Below are 19,691 nucleotides of genomic sequence, written 5' to 3' on the forward strand. Positions count from 1 at the left end.
CAATATAGTGCGAAGAAGCTTTATAAAGAAAATTTCAAACCAAGGTTCCAGAGTCTTGCACATTCTTTTCTGCTCAAGTGGTCATCATAGTTAAGGTATAATAGGGTTAAATAAGGCTGTCAACGAGAGATACAACGAGTGCACGCAGCCTGGAACGGAGCACAATTATGATATCCCACTAAGTGAGACAATAATCTCCCAACCTCCCAACACGTAAAGGGGCAAGAATTTACTCAATTTGGCTGCAGTTTCAGGAACATCTGTAAGACATTTCTGCATAATCTCAGTAATTTCTATACTTCTGATCTACAATGGATATTCTACTATTTATTCCCCTGTCAAAAAAGAAAAGTTAGGCCAGAGAAGCCAAAAGAGATTTTAATGCAAATACTTAAGCCAATGAAAGCAAAGTTGACCATTCACTTTTATTTAGGCTTTTGCAGATAAGACACATGTCTCAAACAAACCTCAGAATCCTCCCCCAAACTCTTTTCCTGCTTTAATCTTCAGATATTGCAAAGGCTCCAATGGGTCATTGTATAGTGGTATTTTGACGAAAGAACTTTCCTTAGGTTGAGTTAAGGCCCAGTTCTCCAAAGCTAATTAAAACCACACCACATAGTAAGTATTGTTAGCATGCTGCTAGAAAATGCCTGTGTATAATGTTAAGCTTTCATTCTCTTCAAGAGACAATTCAATTTCTCATCTTTTATTTAAATACCAGTCACTCGTAACACAAAACTAGCCTACAATTTAGAAAAGGGCCAAGACTGGTCACTGCCCACAGCCACAACTGCCTCCACTGCCATCACTACTCCCCACGCTCCCCGCCCCCTTTTCAGTAGAAAAGACAAGACAGAAGAGGTAGTGGCACACTCTTCCTTCTCCATTCAGAGTCTTCATGGCAGAAGCCCTGCCCTGTTCCAAGTCCAACGTGATTTCAGTGCTTCAGTGGAAGAAGCTGAAAATGGCTTCACCACAAAGGTCAGATTCCCAAAAGTAGAGGTAACTTTGCACTGAATGGGGGTTTATAGTAGGAGGTCTGGCTGTGGTGCTACCATCTCCCTTCCAGGTTTTCTTCTGCACAATTCAAACTCAGGAACAAAAGATTTTGGAGGAGAGGGGAGAACTAGACAAAGCAGCAATAAAAAAAACACATTTTTTTAAAAAGAATGAAAGTGGCAGGTCTGTATATAGCTCAAAGATGGCTTTCTCATAGACACAAAGAAAGCCTTATTATCAAGGTTCACAGGGTGCCTACAGCTCAAGAGAAGGCCAGAGGCAAAGAAGTTGTAGCCTATCGCCTGGGGAAAGAGTTTCAGGACCTCCTCTGTCAAAATGAAATCACTTCAACAAAGGTTTCACAGGAGAATCCCAAATGAAAAAGGTAATTTCTCAGTTTAACCACCTCAACCACAGTTGGCCTTAATCCAATATCTAGAATTGCAATCCAAGATTATTTTATCTTTAAAAGATAAATGGGCAACCATTCTTAACATGTTTGAGTAAACAATGGTAAGTCTAATTTCAGAATCATGAAAAAAATCTCTAAACAAGTACCTTTAAAGGACTCTTTCCCCCAAAGAGGAGAGCTTTATTTGATCAAATTATTTCATCAGCATCATTCTGGAATTTAGTTCAATGACAATTTTTTGAGTACCAAATAGGTTCCAATTACAGTGTTTGGCAATGCACAGAACCCAAAAGATAAAATAAACCTTGTCCTAAAAAAGTTATCATGGAATAGAGTAGGTGGGGAGGGAAGAAGACAGTTCCGCTTTTCACGCAGGAAGAACCTGGGAAATGCCATGCGAAAGTCCAAAGTACTGCAGGGTTCAAAGTGCCACTGAGGAGAGAGAAAGCATCTTCTGACAGGGAGGGGGCAAGGAGAAGACTGACCTGGCATCGTAAGAAAGTAACATCTGGGGAACATCAGGGAGAGGCAGGATGTCAACAGGCAAATGTGAGGTGTGATCATGGAACCATTATTCTGGGTAGAGCAATGATCCCTAGACTTTTAAATTTTGTGAATTAGCAAAATTTCCAGAAACAAACAAACAAAAAGTGGTTGTGATGAGGAGAATAAAAGGATTTAAAAGAAGGAATATACTAGGCTAGGAGTTGTGTATTCCATAAATTTACTAGGGAGAAAACTAGGCTAGAAATACCTGAGGAAAAAAATAGCAAGAATTCTATGGCAACTTCTTAAATTTTGCAAACGATAGTGAAATAAATATTGACCATCTATTAACACCACCACTTTATAAGAAGCATTTTAATTCCAAAAAATGTCAGAAGCATATCATCTCAGAAAAGTAAAAATGGCATTTCTTCTCATGAAAGGGCAGCTGGTAACCTTACACTGGTCAGGCGAAACCTTGGCCCGGCACCTGTTCAGGAGGCCCTGGACTCCTGTAAGGAGCAGAAGGAAATACAGCTGAAGCCGCATGGTGGGGAGTTTGGAATGGTAGACTGAGGAAGATATATTCAATTAGGCAAAGTGAAAAACAAGTCTTTTAAGGGGAGAGGTAAGGAATGCCTATGATATGTAATCAGAGCTATGCTCTACAACTAATTTGATCAAAGTGTATAGACTGGAATGAGGGAGAGTGAGAGGGGTGCTGCCCAAGTGAGTCTGGAAGTGCTCAGGCCACCAAGGAGGATACTGCAAAGACTAGGGGAGAGGAGTTGAGGTGGTAGAAGAATGGAAAGGACTTGGCAACAAATTATATGTAGGATTTAAGGAGAAAAAAAAAGAGTCAAAGATGACTTGCAGGTTTTGAACCTAGGTAAATTACATATATACTAGAGGCCTAGTGCATGAATTCATGCACCAGTGGGGTCCCTCGGCTTGGTCTGAGGGATTGGACTTAAACCAACTCTCCAACATCCCACAAGGGGCCCCTGATTGTGAGGGCGCAGTCTGGGCCGAGGGACCCTACTGATGCACGATCGGGGCCAGAGAGAGACTCAGGAGGTTGGCCAGCTGGAGAAGGGCTGCGGGAGGGCTCCAGGGCATGTCCGGCCTGTCTTGCTCAGTCCTGATCAACCGGACCCCAGCTGCAAGCTAACCTACAGGTCAACTGTCTGCCCCCTGGTGGTCAGTGCACATCATAATGAGTGGTTGAGTGGCCTTAGCCTATCATTAGCATATTATGCTTTGATTGGTTGAATGGCACAGTGTATTAGGCTTTTATTATATAGGATATATATCTCAGTAGTGTTAACAGATACATGAAAATTCACAAAATGGTACTAGATAAGGGTAGGAATGAATTAATTTTGGGAAGGGCTGGAATATAATGAGACAAAGTTGGAGAGTCCTATGTGGGAGGCTTGCAGAGGATCAAGCTTGCTACCTTCGTCACCTGGGGGGGTTTCTGAACCACTGTCTTAGGTGCTAGGGATACAATGGGGACCAGATCTGGTACCTGCACTCACGGAGTTGCAATATGGCAGAAGACACAGACACTAACGCAGCAAATCTCACAGATTGGTGTGATCACAAATTGTATTAAAGTGTCTAATGTCTAAAAGAGAAAAGAGGAAAAAATAGAGGACAGATACTTGGAAAATTACTTCAATTAAAAGACAAAATGAGACTACTAAGGGAAACAGAAGGCACGGTTAGAAGAGTCGGAAGTAAATCAGAGAAGACAATTCTGATGGGGGAATGGAAGCTGGTGGGGGAATGAGTTTCAAGGAGCAAGTAACAAATTGTTACAAATGCTGCGGAGAGGAGAGGTGGGGGAGGGGGTGAGTAGAGAGGAAAGCCCACTGGCCTGTGCAGTGAGGACAGGATGACCTGGGCAATGTTGAAGCAGGCAGCGCAGACTTTTAAGGGGTTGACGAGTAAGGAGATAGCAGAAAAGTGCAGGTGACAAGACTTGTCTTTCAAGAAATTAAAAAGCAGCCCTGACCAGTTTGGCTCAGTGGCTAGAGCGTCGGCCTGTGGACTGAAGGGTCCCAGGTTCGATTCCGGTCAAGGGCATGTACCTTGGTTGCGGGCACATCCCCAGTAGGGGGTGTGCAGGAGGCGGCTGATCCATGTTTCTCTCTCATGGATGTTTCTAACTCTCTATCCCTCTCCCTTCCTCTCTGTAAAAAATCAATAAAATATATTTTTTAAAAAAGAAATTAAAAAACAAAGAAAAGGGGATGGGGAGATGAGTGACTTGAGGAAGCAGTGAATTTAAGGGATCTCCTTATTTGAATGGGGACAATTTCAACAGAGTTGAAAGAATAGAAGAAAGGGCCAGGAGAGAAAGAGAAGACAGAAGATGGAAGATAGGAGGGGGACAACTGCCAGAGCTGGGTCCCGGGACAGTGGGAAGGTATCACATTAAGATCATCAACCAACAGGTCAGCACTGGCTCTTTGGGGAGAAGGTGAAATACTCAGAAATGAGAGATAGTAAGAAAGGTGAGGAAGCTCTTGTTAGAGGGTTGTGTGGTCTTTTCTGGACAATAGATGCAGAGGGGAATCATTTGCTGTGATTTGAGTGAGACCTGAACAGCTGGACTTGAGAGTACAACAGCTATCAACTGTACATTCATTCAACCAACTATTACTGAGGGCCTTCCATGCCCCAGAAATTGGGCATTTATGCCTGGGCATAAATGGGCATTTATTATTATAAACACTCTGGGTAAAAGAGAAACAGTTTGATTTTATCGCTCTCACATCTAGAAAAAGACCCTAAGCAATAACACGTGATAATTACACATCCTTTGAAGCTTATGTACGTGCTAATGGATGAGATTTCCCTATTGCAGGAGCCCAAAATCCATTCCTCAGAAGAAAATATATGGTGTTAGTTCATTTATTCCACAAACAGATACAGTGTGCCTGAGCATCAGGTAAGTGAGCTCTGAGGAAGCAAGTCATGGTCTCTGTTCCCCAGAGGTTCACAACCAATGTGATGCTTCTGTGCTCCCCACCAGTGGGGCACGCTGCATTGCTTGGAGCATTAACTGACCCACCGTCACAACCTTTATGCTTCATTAGCAAGCAAGAGTCTGGCCATCTGAACATTTTTAACAGCATATTTTCTGTATACAACATAGTTTTAGGGAGTGGACTGGACCAGAGTTCTGTGGATGGTTTTTCAGTGCTATTCAATCTCAAAATGAACTCTCTTAAAACCATTGCAGCTTTTAAATTTATAAACCAAATGTGTCAAACAAAATCTACCTTCCTCACACTGACCTTTAAGGCCCTTCATGATCTCATCCCTGCCACCTCTTATACTAGCTTTGTAATATATGGCTTTTTAAAAAAAAAAAATGTTTAAAAACACTTTTAAACTAGTGAAAAGCATCTCAACTCATCTTCCTGGTCCAAACCCAATTTCAGATTTATGCCTACCATGTACATGTAATCATCATCATCATGTACTACGTACCACAGAAAGGAAAAGTGTTAAAAGTGGGGGGGGGGGCATGCTTTTACCACTATGCTTATACTGATACATTTATTTCCCTAATTCTCTTGGTGAGACAGTTTTGTGACTAAAAAGAAAATTAATAGCATGTATCAATATTATAAAAATATGATTAATGACTTTTTGAGATTAAAGTATCATCATCTTGATTATTAGGTAAAGAAAAGCCTATTAACTAACTTTCAAGTTGGGTAATTTACTCCATTAAAACAGGGTCTGGTGTTTCAAGATTTAATGTATTGTTCAAATTCATGTATGCAAACAAACTCATTAAGATTCAGGAGCCTTCCTGCAGAGACTCACTGCACTTAGAATTCAGGGCCCTAACCGAAGACATCCAACTGGAGTATTTTAATGGAAACATTTGTCTTTTCTAGACAGGACATTCTCCACTATTGTTTTTGTTCTTACCCGAAGGAGGAATTAAAAATGCCCTGAGAGTCTGCAGCAGCTGGAAGGCTGCGAAGAGCTTGCTCCTTACATTACACTAACATTAGGCACCGGAGGTCAAGGGCTGCTCTTGGACACCTCCTGACGCCAGGGCAGCCAGCGACAGTCACCGTCACTCTGGGAATGAGTTTAAAGACAAATATTTCTCATTCTAGCTTTGTAAAATGCACATGGTCCTAAACTTTAAGAACTAATTTTCAAAAAAAACTGAAGCACACCCCATTATGTGACCGAAATGTTTCTGTTGGTATTTTTTATGAAACTTGTTCTAACAAGTTACCTGGAAATAAATGAAACCCTTCACCCTTTATTGAGCCTGTGTGCTAGGCCCTGTGCGAAACGCTTTACTACAGTCCATTAAACCGCTGGGCAACAGTCCTCTGCAGAAGAGGGGGATGGGGCCAGGGAGGTTAAAAGAACTGACATCACCAGCTGACAAGGAGTAGTATCGCTGTTCACCTTGCAGCACCACCTCCTTAACGATAACCCATCTTTTGTTGTAAATATTTCTGAGTCACTTACGACAGAAAGGCATAGTGGTTAAAAACACAGACTCTACAACCAAAGTGCCTGGGTACAAACCTGAGTTGGTTCCACCACTTACCAGCTGTGTGACCTTGAGAAGGTAACCATTCTGTGCCCCAATTACCGCATTTGGAAAACAGAAATAACAACAGAATGCACCTAAGAGGTTATTGTGAGAATTAAAGGAGTCAATCCATAATGAAAATGTTAATTCATGTAAAATGCCTAGAACTGTACCTGGTATACAGTACGCAGTCAATAAATGTCAGCTCTTATCATTGAAAGCAAGTGTTATAACAATAAAGTGTCGGGGGCCTACCCTGAGTGAACTGGGACTGAGTAATTCACTCACACCCGTTCACACGCACATGCATGTTTTGGGGGGTCTCCCATGTGCCAAAGATGTTATACAAACAATAATTTGTTCATTCTCAAAAACAAAATGAAACAAAAATCCGGCAAGGGAGTTACTATCCTTCCTTTGTCAATAAGGAAAATTGGTTAATTTGACCAAGGCTCTCAAATAGGAAGTAGCAGACTCAGGATTCAAATTTAAGAATTTCTGTCTCAAAAATCCAGGTGATTTTATCTATACAATGCTATTTGGAGTTATTTCTACTTTTCTATTTCATCAGGGAGTCACAGGTAATCATTTAGGAGCCGAGTTTTGGAAGAGACTTTTGAGTGAACCTGGCACAGCAGTCCCTTTTGCTTATGAAGAAATGGAAGCCCAGGAAGTTTACTACTGTGTGCAAAGTCCTATAACAAATGCCATCTCTGAGGGGCACACCACTATGCTTTCCTCACCCATGTTGGTGGCCTGCCTTGCTCCTAATCTTTTCAGGGCTCAGAGAAACCAATGACCACTGTACACATCAAGAATGCAACAGCTGAAGAAACTCCTACCAGTTGCAACAGCATGGATGGACCTGGAGAGCATCATGCTAAGTGAAATCAGCCAGTCAGAGAAAGTTAAGTATCACGTGATCTCACTCATTTGTGGAATATAATGAACAACATAAACTGATGAACAAAAATAGAGCCAGAGGAAAAAAATATTTGAGTGTAATAGAAGTAATCCTGTTATTTGCAGATTTTTAATATTTCCTACAACTTTTATAATATTATACTATGTTAATACAGTATTGGTAATATTATTATATTTAAAATCTTTTTTTCTTGAAATATGAATGTATATTGCATGTAATAGTATTATATTTAAAATCGTCTTTCTTGAAATATTAATGTTTATTGCATGTAAATGGCTAATTATTTTGTAAAAAAAATTATATAGATTTCAAAAAAAAATTGCAACAGCTAAGTGAGGACCCAGGGGCTCCCCTCTGTGACAAGTTCGTGAATTTTAGAAGATGGACTTTATTATATCAAATTCAGCTGCTTGGGCCTTTCTGCTTTCTGGCTCACTGCACCATTCTGGAGACCCAGGGTTAGCAAATGGATGTTAGTCTAGTAGTCTATAATGCACTGTGAGGAAAATTCTGCCAACCAGGACTTTCCAAACAAAACCCAGAGCAGAGACAATTTCACCCTGAAAAAAAGGAAAGGACGGGCTGACATGAGGTTTAAGCCTAATTTGTCAAAGGAAAAAGGCTCACAATTATAGTCCTAGTGATGTTACAGTCTAAGGCCAACAGCATACAAGCTTAACAAGCCAACTGCCCCATGCGGAGAGGCAGTGCTCAGATTTCTGATATAATTAGTTTCCTTTATGCAAAAGAGTTGGATTCATAATTAAATGCTGTTGCCTCCTGCCCACATTCTGCTGTGCACATATTTGATTGCTTCCTAAGGGACTGGGTTAGAGGTCAGGGGACAACCCAAAACCACAAGTCCAGTCCACTGACCTCCTAGGGCTGACAGGAATGTGATGCACGTTTGCAATTGTTCCTGGGGCCCGCCTAGGAAGAGGCTGACTTCATCTTTCCACTCAACACACTTCTCAAGAGTTCGCTGGTCAGTTTACACAGTTGTCACAGACCACTGGAAGTGACCGCTACCACAGGCTAAGTGCCAGTGCACTGAGTCCCACGGAAAACTCCTGGCCATTCTGAGAGGGGCAGGTTGTTGCGGACAGACTGTGGTCCAGAACTGAAGTGCGAGGCTCGAGTCATGGCTCCTCTACCTACTTGGTCAAATCAATGACCCTCTCAGAACCTCAGCTTCCTTGTCTAGAACATGGAGATACTAATCTCTGTCCATGGACAGGATTATGAGAGGTTTAAATAGTGATGTAAATGAAAGTACTTTGTAAACAGTAAAGGTCCCAGTGAAGGGAAGGGGCCACTGAGATAGTCTGCTAATCTCCTAACTGGTCTCTGGGTGTAAAATCCCCGGTGACTGTGCTCTCAGGATACAAGTCCAGACCCTGAACAGGTTTCACATCCCTCCACAATCTGCGCTCTACTACCCTTCAACCTTACCCTTGTTACATACCCCACTTCCCTGGAGGCCATAGCCAAACAGGATTTCTCCAAATTCTTCCCAAGGCTGTACTGGCTGGCCCATTTACCCAACTGATTCCGTCGCGTTCTGATTTTAGATTAGGTGTCATTTCTTCCTAGAAGCTTTCCTCTATCTCTTCTCTCTACTTTCATAACATTTTCTATTTATCCACTTGTGGCCCTTTTCATCATTGCATTAAAACTGCCTTGATACTTGTTACTCTTTCCCCTCTCAAAGACTAAATAATGTTGCTCATTGAATGAGTGAAGTTAGTGACCTAGTGGACAAATCACTGTTAGCCTACTAACAAATCACTGAAGCGCCCTCCACCCCAGCCTCTGCTTTTTATCAATTAAAACAACAAAGGCAAAAAAAAAAAAAAGGCCATGAGAGGGTTAAAGACTTGGCCAAAGCAAATGGTTACTCAAAGGCAGAGATGTACTTGGACCTTATATCTCCTAGTTCAATCTCTGACTCTTCTCCCACAAAATGTTGACTATGTCCAGATTTTATGCTATACCATCAATGTCTTTTCATAGCAAGAGAACTGAAGGCAGATGAGGAATAAGAGAAAGAGACTAGTACTCAGAAAACTAATGCTCAAGGCCAGGCCCTGTGTGACCCAGGCACACAGTTCTCTGAACCTCCGGTCCCTCATCTGTCAAATGGAAATTTAACATCAGCATACCTAAGCAGCAAAAGGCTTCCTATTATTTTAGATTATTTTTCATCTATTTCACCATACTATATATGAAGAAAATGAGATAATCTGAAAATACTTTATATATCTCCTTTGACGTAATATTTTCCCAACTTTCAAGTCCTTATTTTTCTGATGACATTTAGCTTTATTATTGAAACCAGGCATTTTTAAAGGACAGGATTCTAAAACATTAAGCGGTTTCTTTAGTACTGAGATGGGATAGTAAGAAGCTAGGAAAATTCCTTGACCAAGTGGAATGGGGAAACTGAGACAGATAGCTGAGCAAACTGGCTGAGCAGTTTACAGCAGATGCAGAAGGTCGCCTCCCTAGAGATAACATCTAGGCCTCAGTTGTATTTCAGCTCCAGGCCCAGAAAAGCAGCAAAACCAGGTGGGCAAGGCCAGGATCAGCTGCAGTGACTAATGACCCCCTGCCCTGGCACCGAGCAATCAGTAAAGACCGCGACCCTGAAAGAGCACACCTGGAAAACGGATGAATATTCTACTGAAACTCTCCCTTGAGACCTCCCCTACAGTCCCTGCCTGCAAGAGATAGATAAAAACCCTCAGAACAAAAGACCCATGACCCGCTCTCCCTCTGGGAAGCATGTCTGCGGCTTTCCCTGTTCTCTCTGCTTCCCCGACTTCGTCCCCCACAAGCACGCATCTCCTAAACTCTAAGGGAACCCACAAAACTTGCAACCAGGGGAGCAATGGGCTGTGGCAGCTTGTCCCAGGCTAACCCCCTGACCCTGTCCCCAAGGCTCCCTTTCTCTGACTTCCCAGAGAGCTAAGGCAGCCCAGCCTAGCTCTCCTGTTGCTCCTATGCTAAGCCCTTCTTTGTTTCACTGTCCCCAGCTTTAATAAACATACCCTCATAGTCACCGGGACTTGTGTTGTGAAATCTTTTCTGCACGAAGTCAAGAACCCTCACACTACAGACTGACCCTAGGCAGACCCACTCAGGGCCAAGACCCCTGTCCAATAACAGAACTACAAAAAGTTTAACTGACAAGATCAACACAGGCTGGCCTTGAAGCCTGCAATGCCTGCATGATGAGAAAACAGGCCTAGCTTAATGTCCTTGGGAGGGGCTTGTGCCGTGACTGCCTGGACACACGCACCGCTTGTTTTTCAGAGTACTATATATTCTATTTTGCAATAATAACGAGATAATTTGAATTTAAAAATGAGGTAAATCATATAATGAGATCACGACATACATTTAAAATTAAAGTCTAAAGGGCCATGATACACACCTCTGATTATATTACATACACGTTTTTAATTTTAATTATAACAGAATTTTGTGGAAGTGAAAGAAATTAGTTGGATTGTCCCATGAATTTTTCATGCTTCTATAAGGGCTGGAAATCTTCAAAACAATAGTAAGTAGAGAAAATGGGAAATGCACTCACTCAAATTATTTTGTTTGTGAATGGCACCCTTATCAATACGTCACCGTTTGCTACTGGTGGTGCCTGAGACAAGTACCAGTACCAGTTTTTAATCTTCTAGTTTAAACAATATAAGAGAGCAATATAGTCAGAATTCATTATTAATTCTCAAACTACATTACGCACAAGTTTCTAAACACAATAGTTCACTCCAACTGCCAACAAAAGCAAAAGCAAGAGACTGAACAAGTAGACAAATCAATAGGAGAGGAGAGGAGAATGTTGTTTTCATTATTCTCTTTCCAATCCAATTCCCTCTCCCCAAGTCCCGGTATGGGTGAGGTGTTAATGAAGAGAGTGGAATGAGAAAGTGGTCTGGGTCATTCAAAAAATGGAAGAATTTTTTTCTAAGCCATCTCAAGATTTTATTCAGAGACCTTAAGAAGAAAAAAAAAGTTCTTTATTGAAAACTATAAACAGCTACTCCATCCAAATTCATAAGCAACTAACAAATTACAGTAGGGTTAGTCACTGACATCTCAGAACACAAGCCCTTTTTTGTAATGGATTTTGTGTATTTTGTTGTTAAAAATTTCAACTTCCATGGCAGAAAGTCTTTTTCAAAGAAAGCGCTTATTGGGCCATTTCTAGCAAGAAAAAAAGAATCAGGTCTGGGGGTATAAAGTCTAAACCACCACCAGCAGCACGAGGTGGAAAAGACAACATGTTGGCCATCCTGGAGTGGGCCAGCCTTTCCATACATGAAGTAGGGGAAGAAAGATGTAAGTCGTTGTGAAAGAACTTACACTGGCTGTAGAAAAAGGGGGTGGGAGAAGGCAAAGCAGGGCTAGTTCTGGGAGAAGTGCTCCTCTGGATTGGTTATGGGCAACAGTCTGAAAAGTTCATGTGTAAACAAGATGCGAAGGAAGGCTCCAGGGTTTGATGGCATCTGTCTATCTTCTCTTTAAATAATAGCCACCTGGAAGTTAATTCAAAGTTCCAACATACACGCAGGAATGTGAGCAGTCTTGTTAGCTGGCCACAGCTATGAACAGCTAACTGCTCTGTCTTTCTCTCACTCTTTGGCCCACTGTAACTTAATCAAGCGCATCTCAGCATTTTTTTCCTTGTCAGTGTGCATGACATTAGAATATTCTGCAATACCTATTCCAGATAAATAAATATTGCATAGGATCCTAAGAAAAAAACTCTTAAAATTCAACTTTTAAATAGACCACCTATATTTCATGTTAAAACCTGATCATATATTTTAGAGATTGTTCTACCACTTTATACATCAGGAAAATATCTATGAGTTGTTCAAATAATTATTGCCAAGTTCTTTGCCAAAACAGGCAAAATTATAGTGTGATGTGGGGGAAGTCACGTCAGCCCAAGCTTTGCCAACAGAAAGCTGTGCAACACTACACACACTGCTTAACCGCTTTGTGGGCTGGTTTATATCATGATGAAGTGAGAGTCCATCCTCACCCAGCTTTTGCAAAGTGCTTTGAAATTCTACAATGCTGTCATCCAGTCTATCTCAGTGATGGCAAGCCTATATTTGATGAACATTAAGGACATGCAGAGATTTAGCATTTTCTCCTGGGAACAAAGAATTAAAATTCATGTCCAGCAACAGGTGACTTATTAAACTATTGCTGAATGCTACAGGTAGGACTCCAAGCAAATACTTCATCACAGCCAAGAAACAGGGCTGCTTCGGAATCTGTTTCCAAATTGTTTCTACCACTGTATGTGGCCTCCCAAAGGAAGTCCTGAGTAACCAAGTAACACAAAATAAAACAAAAAGCAGGCTTATTTCTTCTTCTACAGACAATCAGGCATCCACTTCCTTTAAAGTTCTTATTAATTCAAATCAAAGTAAGAAAAGTCCAAAAGACACAAATTTTGGGTCTTTCCTATGTTCAGTAGGAAAAGGAGAAAAGGACACATCTCCAGACACAATACAGGTAATAATCATTCCCCAGTAATATATATATTTTTAATCCTCACCCAAGATTTTGTTGTTGTTGTTTTAGAGAGAGGAAGGGAGAGAGAGAAACATCGATGTAAGAGAGTAACATCAATCAATTGCCTCCAGTACACACCTTGACTAGGGATCAAACCTACAACCTACGTATGTGCCCTGACCAGGAATCAAACCCACAACCTTTTGATGTACTGGATGATGCTCCAACCAACTGAGCCACCTGGCCAGGGCCACCAGTAATACTTTTATTATTGAAATTTACACACAATGCATTGGATAGCTACCTACTCACTTTAGAAAATAGACAGCATATGTGGATGACATTGACACCCACTCTCTCCCTCCACTGCCATGGCAGACATCAGGAATCCATGACCGCCCTCAAGCTTGCTGAGCTCAGACAGGACCTCAGGATTCTATACAACACAGCATTCCAGGTGGCCCCTAACAACCCGTCAGTACTGGCATTCATACTAAAGCCTATTTCAGCCCGGCTCTGCATATTCCTCAACATACTCTGCCAAAATATTGAAATGGATCTTCAAAGACAGCCACTTCCTGATAGTTTCGAGATACAGTAAAACCTTCACTTAAACAATAAAATGGTGTTTTCCTGTAATAAGAGCAGAGAACATAACTGCAAACATTAGTTTTAGTCCAGACACTATGCTATCCCAGTGAGATGTGCAAGTGGTTCTATATAATAAAGGCTTATATTCATCTTTTTAAAAATAGAATTTGGCTTTATTCAACACAAACACTGAATTCCAATCCACTCACTATCCTGTCACTCAAACGAGTGCTGGGCAGAACACAGACACAAACAGAGCTCCATCTGCTAATTAAAACTGGGCACAAAACTGTTAACAGGCATCTGTTGCATTGTTTGAATCTAATGGGCAGAGACAAAGCTGAAATGGCTCTTCAAAAGCAAACCCAGTGATTTCACTCATTTTCTCTTTGGTATTTATGTTAGTGGGGGGTTGAAAGCATGGTGTTAAACAGCTTATTATAGAGTCTGAAAGATAAGTGAAATATCTTGCATATTTTAAAACATCCCTTCAAAACTGATCATAGAAAGCTATACAACATTTTATACGGGGGTAAATACCATTCTTGTGTAAAGAATTCATGGGCCATTCTTATCTTATCTCAGACACCATCTAATCATCTATAACTATGAAAGAAAATAACTAAAATCCAAGCAATGCTTTACAACTTATACAGTGCTTCCACACTTCATCCATCCAGTCATTCACCTGTCCAATTGAGTGGTCATTTAATACAGGCATTGGAGATTTAAGAGATGAATAAGACTTGATTCCTGCCCTAGGGAATTCACAGCAACCTTGAAAAATTGGTCCTGTATTATTACACTCTAGTATAGATGAAAAAACTAAGGCCCAAGGCCCGAGAAGGACAACTGATGCACTAAAGGCCAGAAAACTAGGGAAGGCAGATGTCAGGACATGAACCCAGATCTGACTCCAGACCCACTGCTCTTCTTAACGTGCCATGCCCTTTCCCTAACACCAAACATGAACAAGTCCACTTCATTGGCTACTTACATGTCAGAAGATCCACATTGTTATGTTCCACAATATTATTACTCACCTAAATCTACTCCCTCATCCCCACTACAATGTTCTTCTCAATCTACTATGAAAAACTATTTCCTACAAAATTCTTCCAAGCAGCAATTCTCACACACGCAAGAGAGCTGGTCCCCAGGACGGCTCAGTGTGCAGGCAGTCAGACCTAAACTAGAACCAGCTCCAGGCCTTGCCAGCAGCATCCTGGCCTTCCATTTTTGATTCCACAGTTCTGTTCAGATTCAGTTATCAGATTCAGTTCAAAAACTAACTGCTATTTTATTCCTTAGTTTGCCTTATCTTCACAGATTAGACTTATCTCCCTCTAAAACAAGATGCAAACCAATTTCCCTCCAGCTTTTCTCAGTGGATCCAAACAATCTTGGTGCTGTTGCCAAGAGAATCTCCTCCCTGATTTGCTGCCATGCAGAACAGCTGGCCAAGTTCTTTATTAAAGTACACTTATGTTTAAGACACATCAATATCTGTAGCCAGGACTCAGTTTCCCTGCTCTCCTACGTAATTTGTGGAGTGGCTTTTTTCATATGCTAGAACACAAACTGAGGAGATGAGTTTAACCCTTTACTACCAAGTATTAAATTCTACATGTTCTGAAATAGATAGGAAGTCTACCGACAGCTTTGAAAGAACACATGACATTAAAATAAGGCTTCATGTACAAAATGTTCAATTTGAAGTTGAATGTTCCGTGCATAGTTTTGTTTGCAAGGATGAAACGAATGAAAACAACTATGAAAATTAAAATCAACTTGCTCTACATATCTGGATTACGCTCAGCCAAATGTTGATATCATCTTGGCTAAAAATGTAAACATGACAAAGTTTGTTTTTCAGTCAATAAGTCTTGATAAAAGCTTTGAATTGCTACCAACGAAAAACAGTTTTTAATAAAGTTGGGGTCAGCAAACTTTTTATATAAAGAAAGTAAATATTTTTAAGCTTTGTGGGACACATATGGTCTCTGTTGCATATTCTTTGTTTTGCTTGATTTTTTTAATAACCCTTTAATACTGTAAAAAGACCATTCTTAGAATGGACTGCAAAAAAACAGGCTGCAGGCCACATTGGCCTATGGGCAACAGTTTGTCAACCCATGATTTTGAGGAAACTGAATCCAAGAAAAAACAAAAAGTAATGTTACAGAAGAAAACATCTAAAAGTGCTCTGGTGAGAGAAGGCTGCAACAACTGCCATCATCCCCTTATTAATATGATTGCATTAGTTATTTTGCACAGGGAAGGAATTTTAATGACAGGGTGCCCTTTGATCTCCTAACCTGAAACCACAGAAAGAGCAAAGGACAGCTTCAGGTGCTGAGCTGTCCCTGTATCCACTCCTGCAGCACTCTGAACCACTGTATGAGCATTCACTATTTCCCGGAACAGATTTGGCTCATCAAAGTGGGAACATTTAACTTTCTCCACATAAAGCATACGGGCAAAATCTAATTTCTTCCTAGAAAAGGTGGTGACAAATTTGCGGAGATGGTCATACTGATTAGATATAGCAGCAGCTTGATTGTGAAAAGCGACACAGACTTGGATTTGGAGTGCGCTGGAGGCTCTGTTACAGCCCGCTGTGATCTTGACAATGTCAACTTAACCATAGTTTTCTTATTTATAAAATTGGGGTAGGGGCATAAAGTAGATCATCTCTAAGACTCTTTCTACTGTCAAACTATGACTATACTAAAATGAAACCACTCAGGAAATACCCTAACCGGAAGACGGGGCGGGGGGAGCGGGGGTGGAAGGGGGGCAGGCCAGGGGAAAGACAGCAAAAGGGAAGAAGCTTAGATTGTCTTGTTAGAGAACAGGATCTGCTTTTCTTTTTCTTCTACCAGCACCTTATCCAGTACAGGTCATTCCAACATGTCAATGTGCCCTCCTATCAATATTAAAATGCACCCACAGCCCACAGGAAATATAACATGTAGCTAACTGTATAGCTGTTTCCTGGTTGTCTTAATGTTACATTTTATAGACATTTAATTAAGCATTAATTATGATTATGTAAGAGGTTTGGGAAGCCAATTAAAAAACTTTTTTCAGTTCTCAAATATTTGAACTGAAAGGCTAGCACTGGGCCTATTATTTCAAATGGATAAAACAATCCTACTCAATAGTTGACAAATATTATCTGACTGATATACTGGAAGATTCCCAATAAGTCCGTTGGAAGAAAACATACCCCTCCACCCAAAGAGCAACAAGGAAATGAGGGGAGCCAGCAGGACCTGAGAGAACAGCAGGACCTTAGAGAAGTAAGGAAAAGTATCTGGGCGACAACTGTATCTGCTCTGAAAATGACTAATTGTCGCCTTCCTCTCATGATGGCAGACGCCTCATGAAAAGTGTCTAAAGATGGCAAGAGGCCCTTTTTAAAACTACTTAAACTTTGACAAACCAAAACTAAGTCTTAAAATGTCCCCTCATTAGAAGAAACAGGCACAAGGTATACATATCTACCAAACCACACACACATACACAGACTCCAGGCGTTAAGAAATGCGTCTTTCCTGTGACATAGGCCTTATCAAGGTTTGTCAGCTATGCTGTGGCAGACCTTGTCAAAACCCAGTTCCAATACCCAGGAACTTACACCTAGGAACTTCAAGAAATAACTATGACTGGGAGGAGATGAACCACCAACTCTCACTTCAACAACTTCCTATCACCTGGGAATGGGATGGGGGTGTTGAGGGAGTAGTGCAGCGGTTCTCAACCTGTGGGTTGCGACTACTTTGGCGGTCGAACGACCCTTTCACAGGGTTTGCCTGAGACCATCCTGCATATCAGATATTTACATGACGATTCATAACAGTAGCAACATTACAGTTATGAAGTAGCAACGAAAATAATTTTATGGTTGGGTCACAACATGAGGAACTGTATTTAAAGGGCCAGAAGGTTGAGAACCACTGAAGTAGTGGGATTTTGCTACTAGCGATGTGGACACTCCAAACCTATGTTTGTGGAGATTTTTACTACGATGGTATTAACATTCTCCTTAGTTTCCTAACTTCATTTCAATTGCATAGCATTGGGTTTAAGGTATATAAACTCTTCTACTGTTTGAAGGCAGTGTGCTACCACTTCCTGTTGGGGCTCTGGGGGGAGGGGGGGGTAAGTGGAGGCATGGAAGATTTCCCCCTCCTCCATGTCAACTGAAGACACAGTTCATAGTCTCTTTTTACCACATCCACCCCACAGAAAATACAAAGACTAAGATTATTCATGAGATTCACCCCATTTAACTGTCTACCACCTGTTCCAAACAGTGTCAGGACACTGTTTTTTATGCCTAGCTGTGGCCCTCCATTGAACTGAATTGCAATCATTAAAAAAAAAAAAAAATCAACACAAAAAGAATTCTAATCCTTCAGAATGAAAAGTAATTTTTAAAAGCTACTATTTTAAAAGGAAGTAGTCACCCTTACAGGAAATAGGGGGCAAAAATGAAGGCAAAAAGGGGAAAACTAATTAAACTATTATAAACAAGCAAAGGTCATCCAAGGAGCTTAACAGAAATAGCATCCAAGCGACTCACTCACTTTCAAAGCAGGAGACTGCTTCTGGGAGCGTCAAGCATAGAATGGACAAAAGACCACCCACTCAACTTGTCAGAAACTGTCCTTTACCAACTGGACTGCAGCATGCATTCAACAATGTAAGGAGGTTACTCTAGGTTTTGAGATGAGTACCAGCATCAAAATTAATGCCCTTTAGCTGCTGTAACAGCTCCAACCAAATCTCTCAGAAATATACTTGAGACGTGACATTTAAAATCTGCTTCCTCAGAAAAGAAAAAGTCCCACTCAAGACTGACTGCCAAGAACTTGCAGCTCAAACTTCCCTAAGCGAAGACATCATAACACCGGGGAGCTTTCAGACCACTCAATTCCTGTGAAAGAGGCCAGAGCAAACCAGCCAACCACACAGCTTTGCCTAGTGCTTGATTTGAAGGGCGCTCTATACCCAATTATGCTTTTTTAAAAAATAATAAATTATCCCTAAAACATACAAATAATCAAATAACACTTATGGTCATCGCACTAGCCCCCAATAATCCCAGAGATTCATGGTAAAATATGCTGTAAGAATTCATTTGAAAGACGCTTAAGTGAGCTCCTCTGAGAAGCCACAAGCATCACCCAGACGACCAAAAGTTAAGATGCTTCAGGCACTTAATTAACCGCAGCTATTTAACAAGGAAAAGGATGTTAAGGTCACTTGGATAGGCAGCTTAAAACCAGCTTTGATTTCCTCTTCAGTTTATAGGAAGTTAGAGAACTTGTTACCTGAACACAAAGTCTTCCAGTACAAAAGGTGGAAGGACAGCTCCCAGCCCAGATCAGAAAAAACACACAAAACTGAATCAAATGAAAATAACCGGGGGTATGTTGCTTGTTGTGATTCGTTGAGCAACTCATAATTAAAACCAGAGCAAAAAATACAGGGACCCAGGCAGACTCCTCGGCTGCGAAGTTCTTAAACATTCAAGCCCAAGAATTTAACAATTAAGTGTTGCTTTTCAGGAGATGGTAGTAAAGGTCTCCCATTTTCCTGACCACACCGCTCCCCAAAGTCACCGAGTCTCTTAACGCCCCTTCACACTCGCAGAACAGTTTAATGCTCTGGAGACATCCTCCTCTCATTGGTCACTTTTTCTCTTTCTCCTGCACTTGGTCCCGAGGAAGCGAGGACAGAAGAGGGTAACAGTGCTCCCAGTTCCTGAAGAAAGTCCTGCTGTCCATGCCCTCCCCTCTCCCACCTCCTCCACCGAGTGCCCAGCTTCCTCCCCCCCCTTTCATCTCACACCAGCTCTCCTTCACTTTCTCCCCCACGCACCCCACTCTGTCCTCTGGTCCCCTGAACCCTGCCCCGACCTGCAGCTTCCTTCTGGCCCCGCCAGGACACCTCCCCAGACCCCGGTGCCCGGTCCCTCGCCTCCGACCACTCACCCCCCCAATCCCCTCCCGCTGCTGGACTCGCCCCATTCGTGCCCCGGGGTCTCGTGTCCTCTACTACGGGATCCCGCCCGTACCCCCAACCAATCATTTCCCTGCACCTTTCCCTTCCCCCTACCAAGCCTGCCCAACAGT

At 41.6% G+C, this 19,691-nt stretch overlaps 1 protein-coding gene across 1 annotated transcript in view; it reads right to left on the reverse strand.

The window, feature by feature from the left end:
• RAB8B (RAB8B, member RAS oncogene family) overlaps positions 1-19,691 on the reverse strand; it is a 62,604-nt gene that overhangs the window by 42,252 nt on the left and 661 nt on the right. The window contains exon 2 of the mRNA XM_023757828.1: positions 15,871-16,042. Coding sequence (XP_023613596.1) covers positions 15,871-16,042 — 172 coding nt within the window. The remainder of the gene's footprint in view (positions 1-15,870; positions 16,043-19,691) is intronic.

This window comes from Myotis lucifugus, unplaced genomic scaffold (genome assembly GCF_000147115.1).
Source record: "Myotis lucifugus unplaced genomic scaffold, Myoluc2.0 scaffold_115, whole genome shotgun sequence".
NCBI classification, from domain to species: Eukaryota; Metazoa; Chordata; class Mammalia; order Chiroptera; family Vespertilionidae; genus Myotis; species Myotis lucifugus.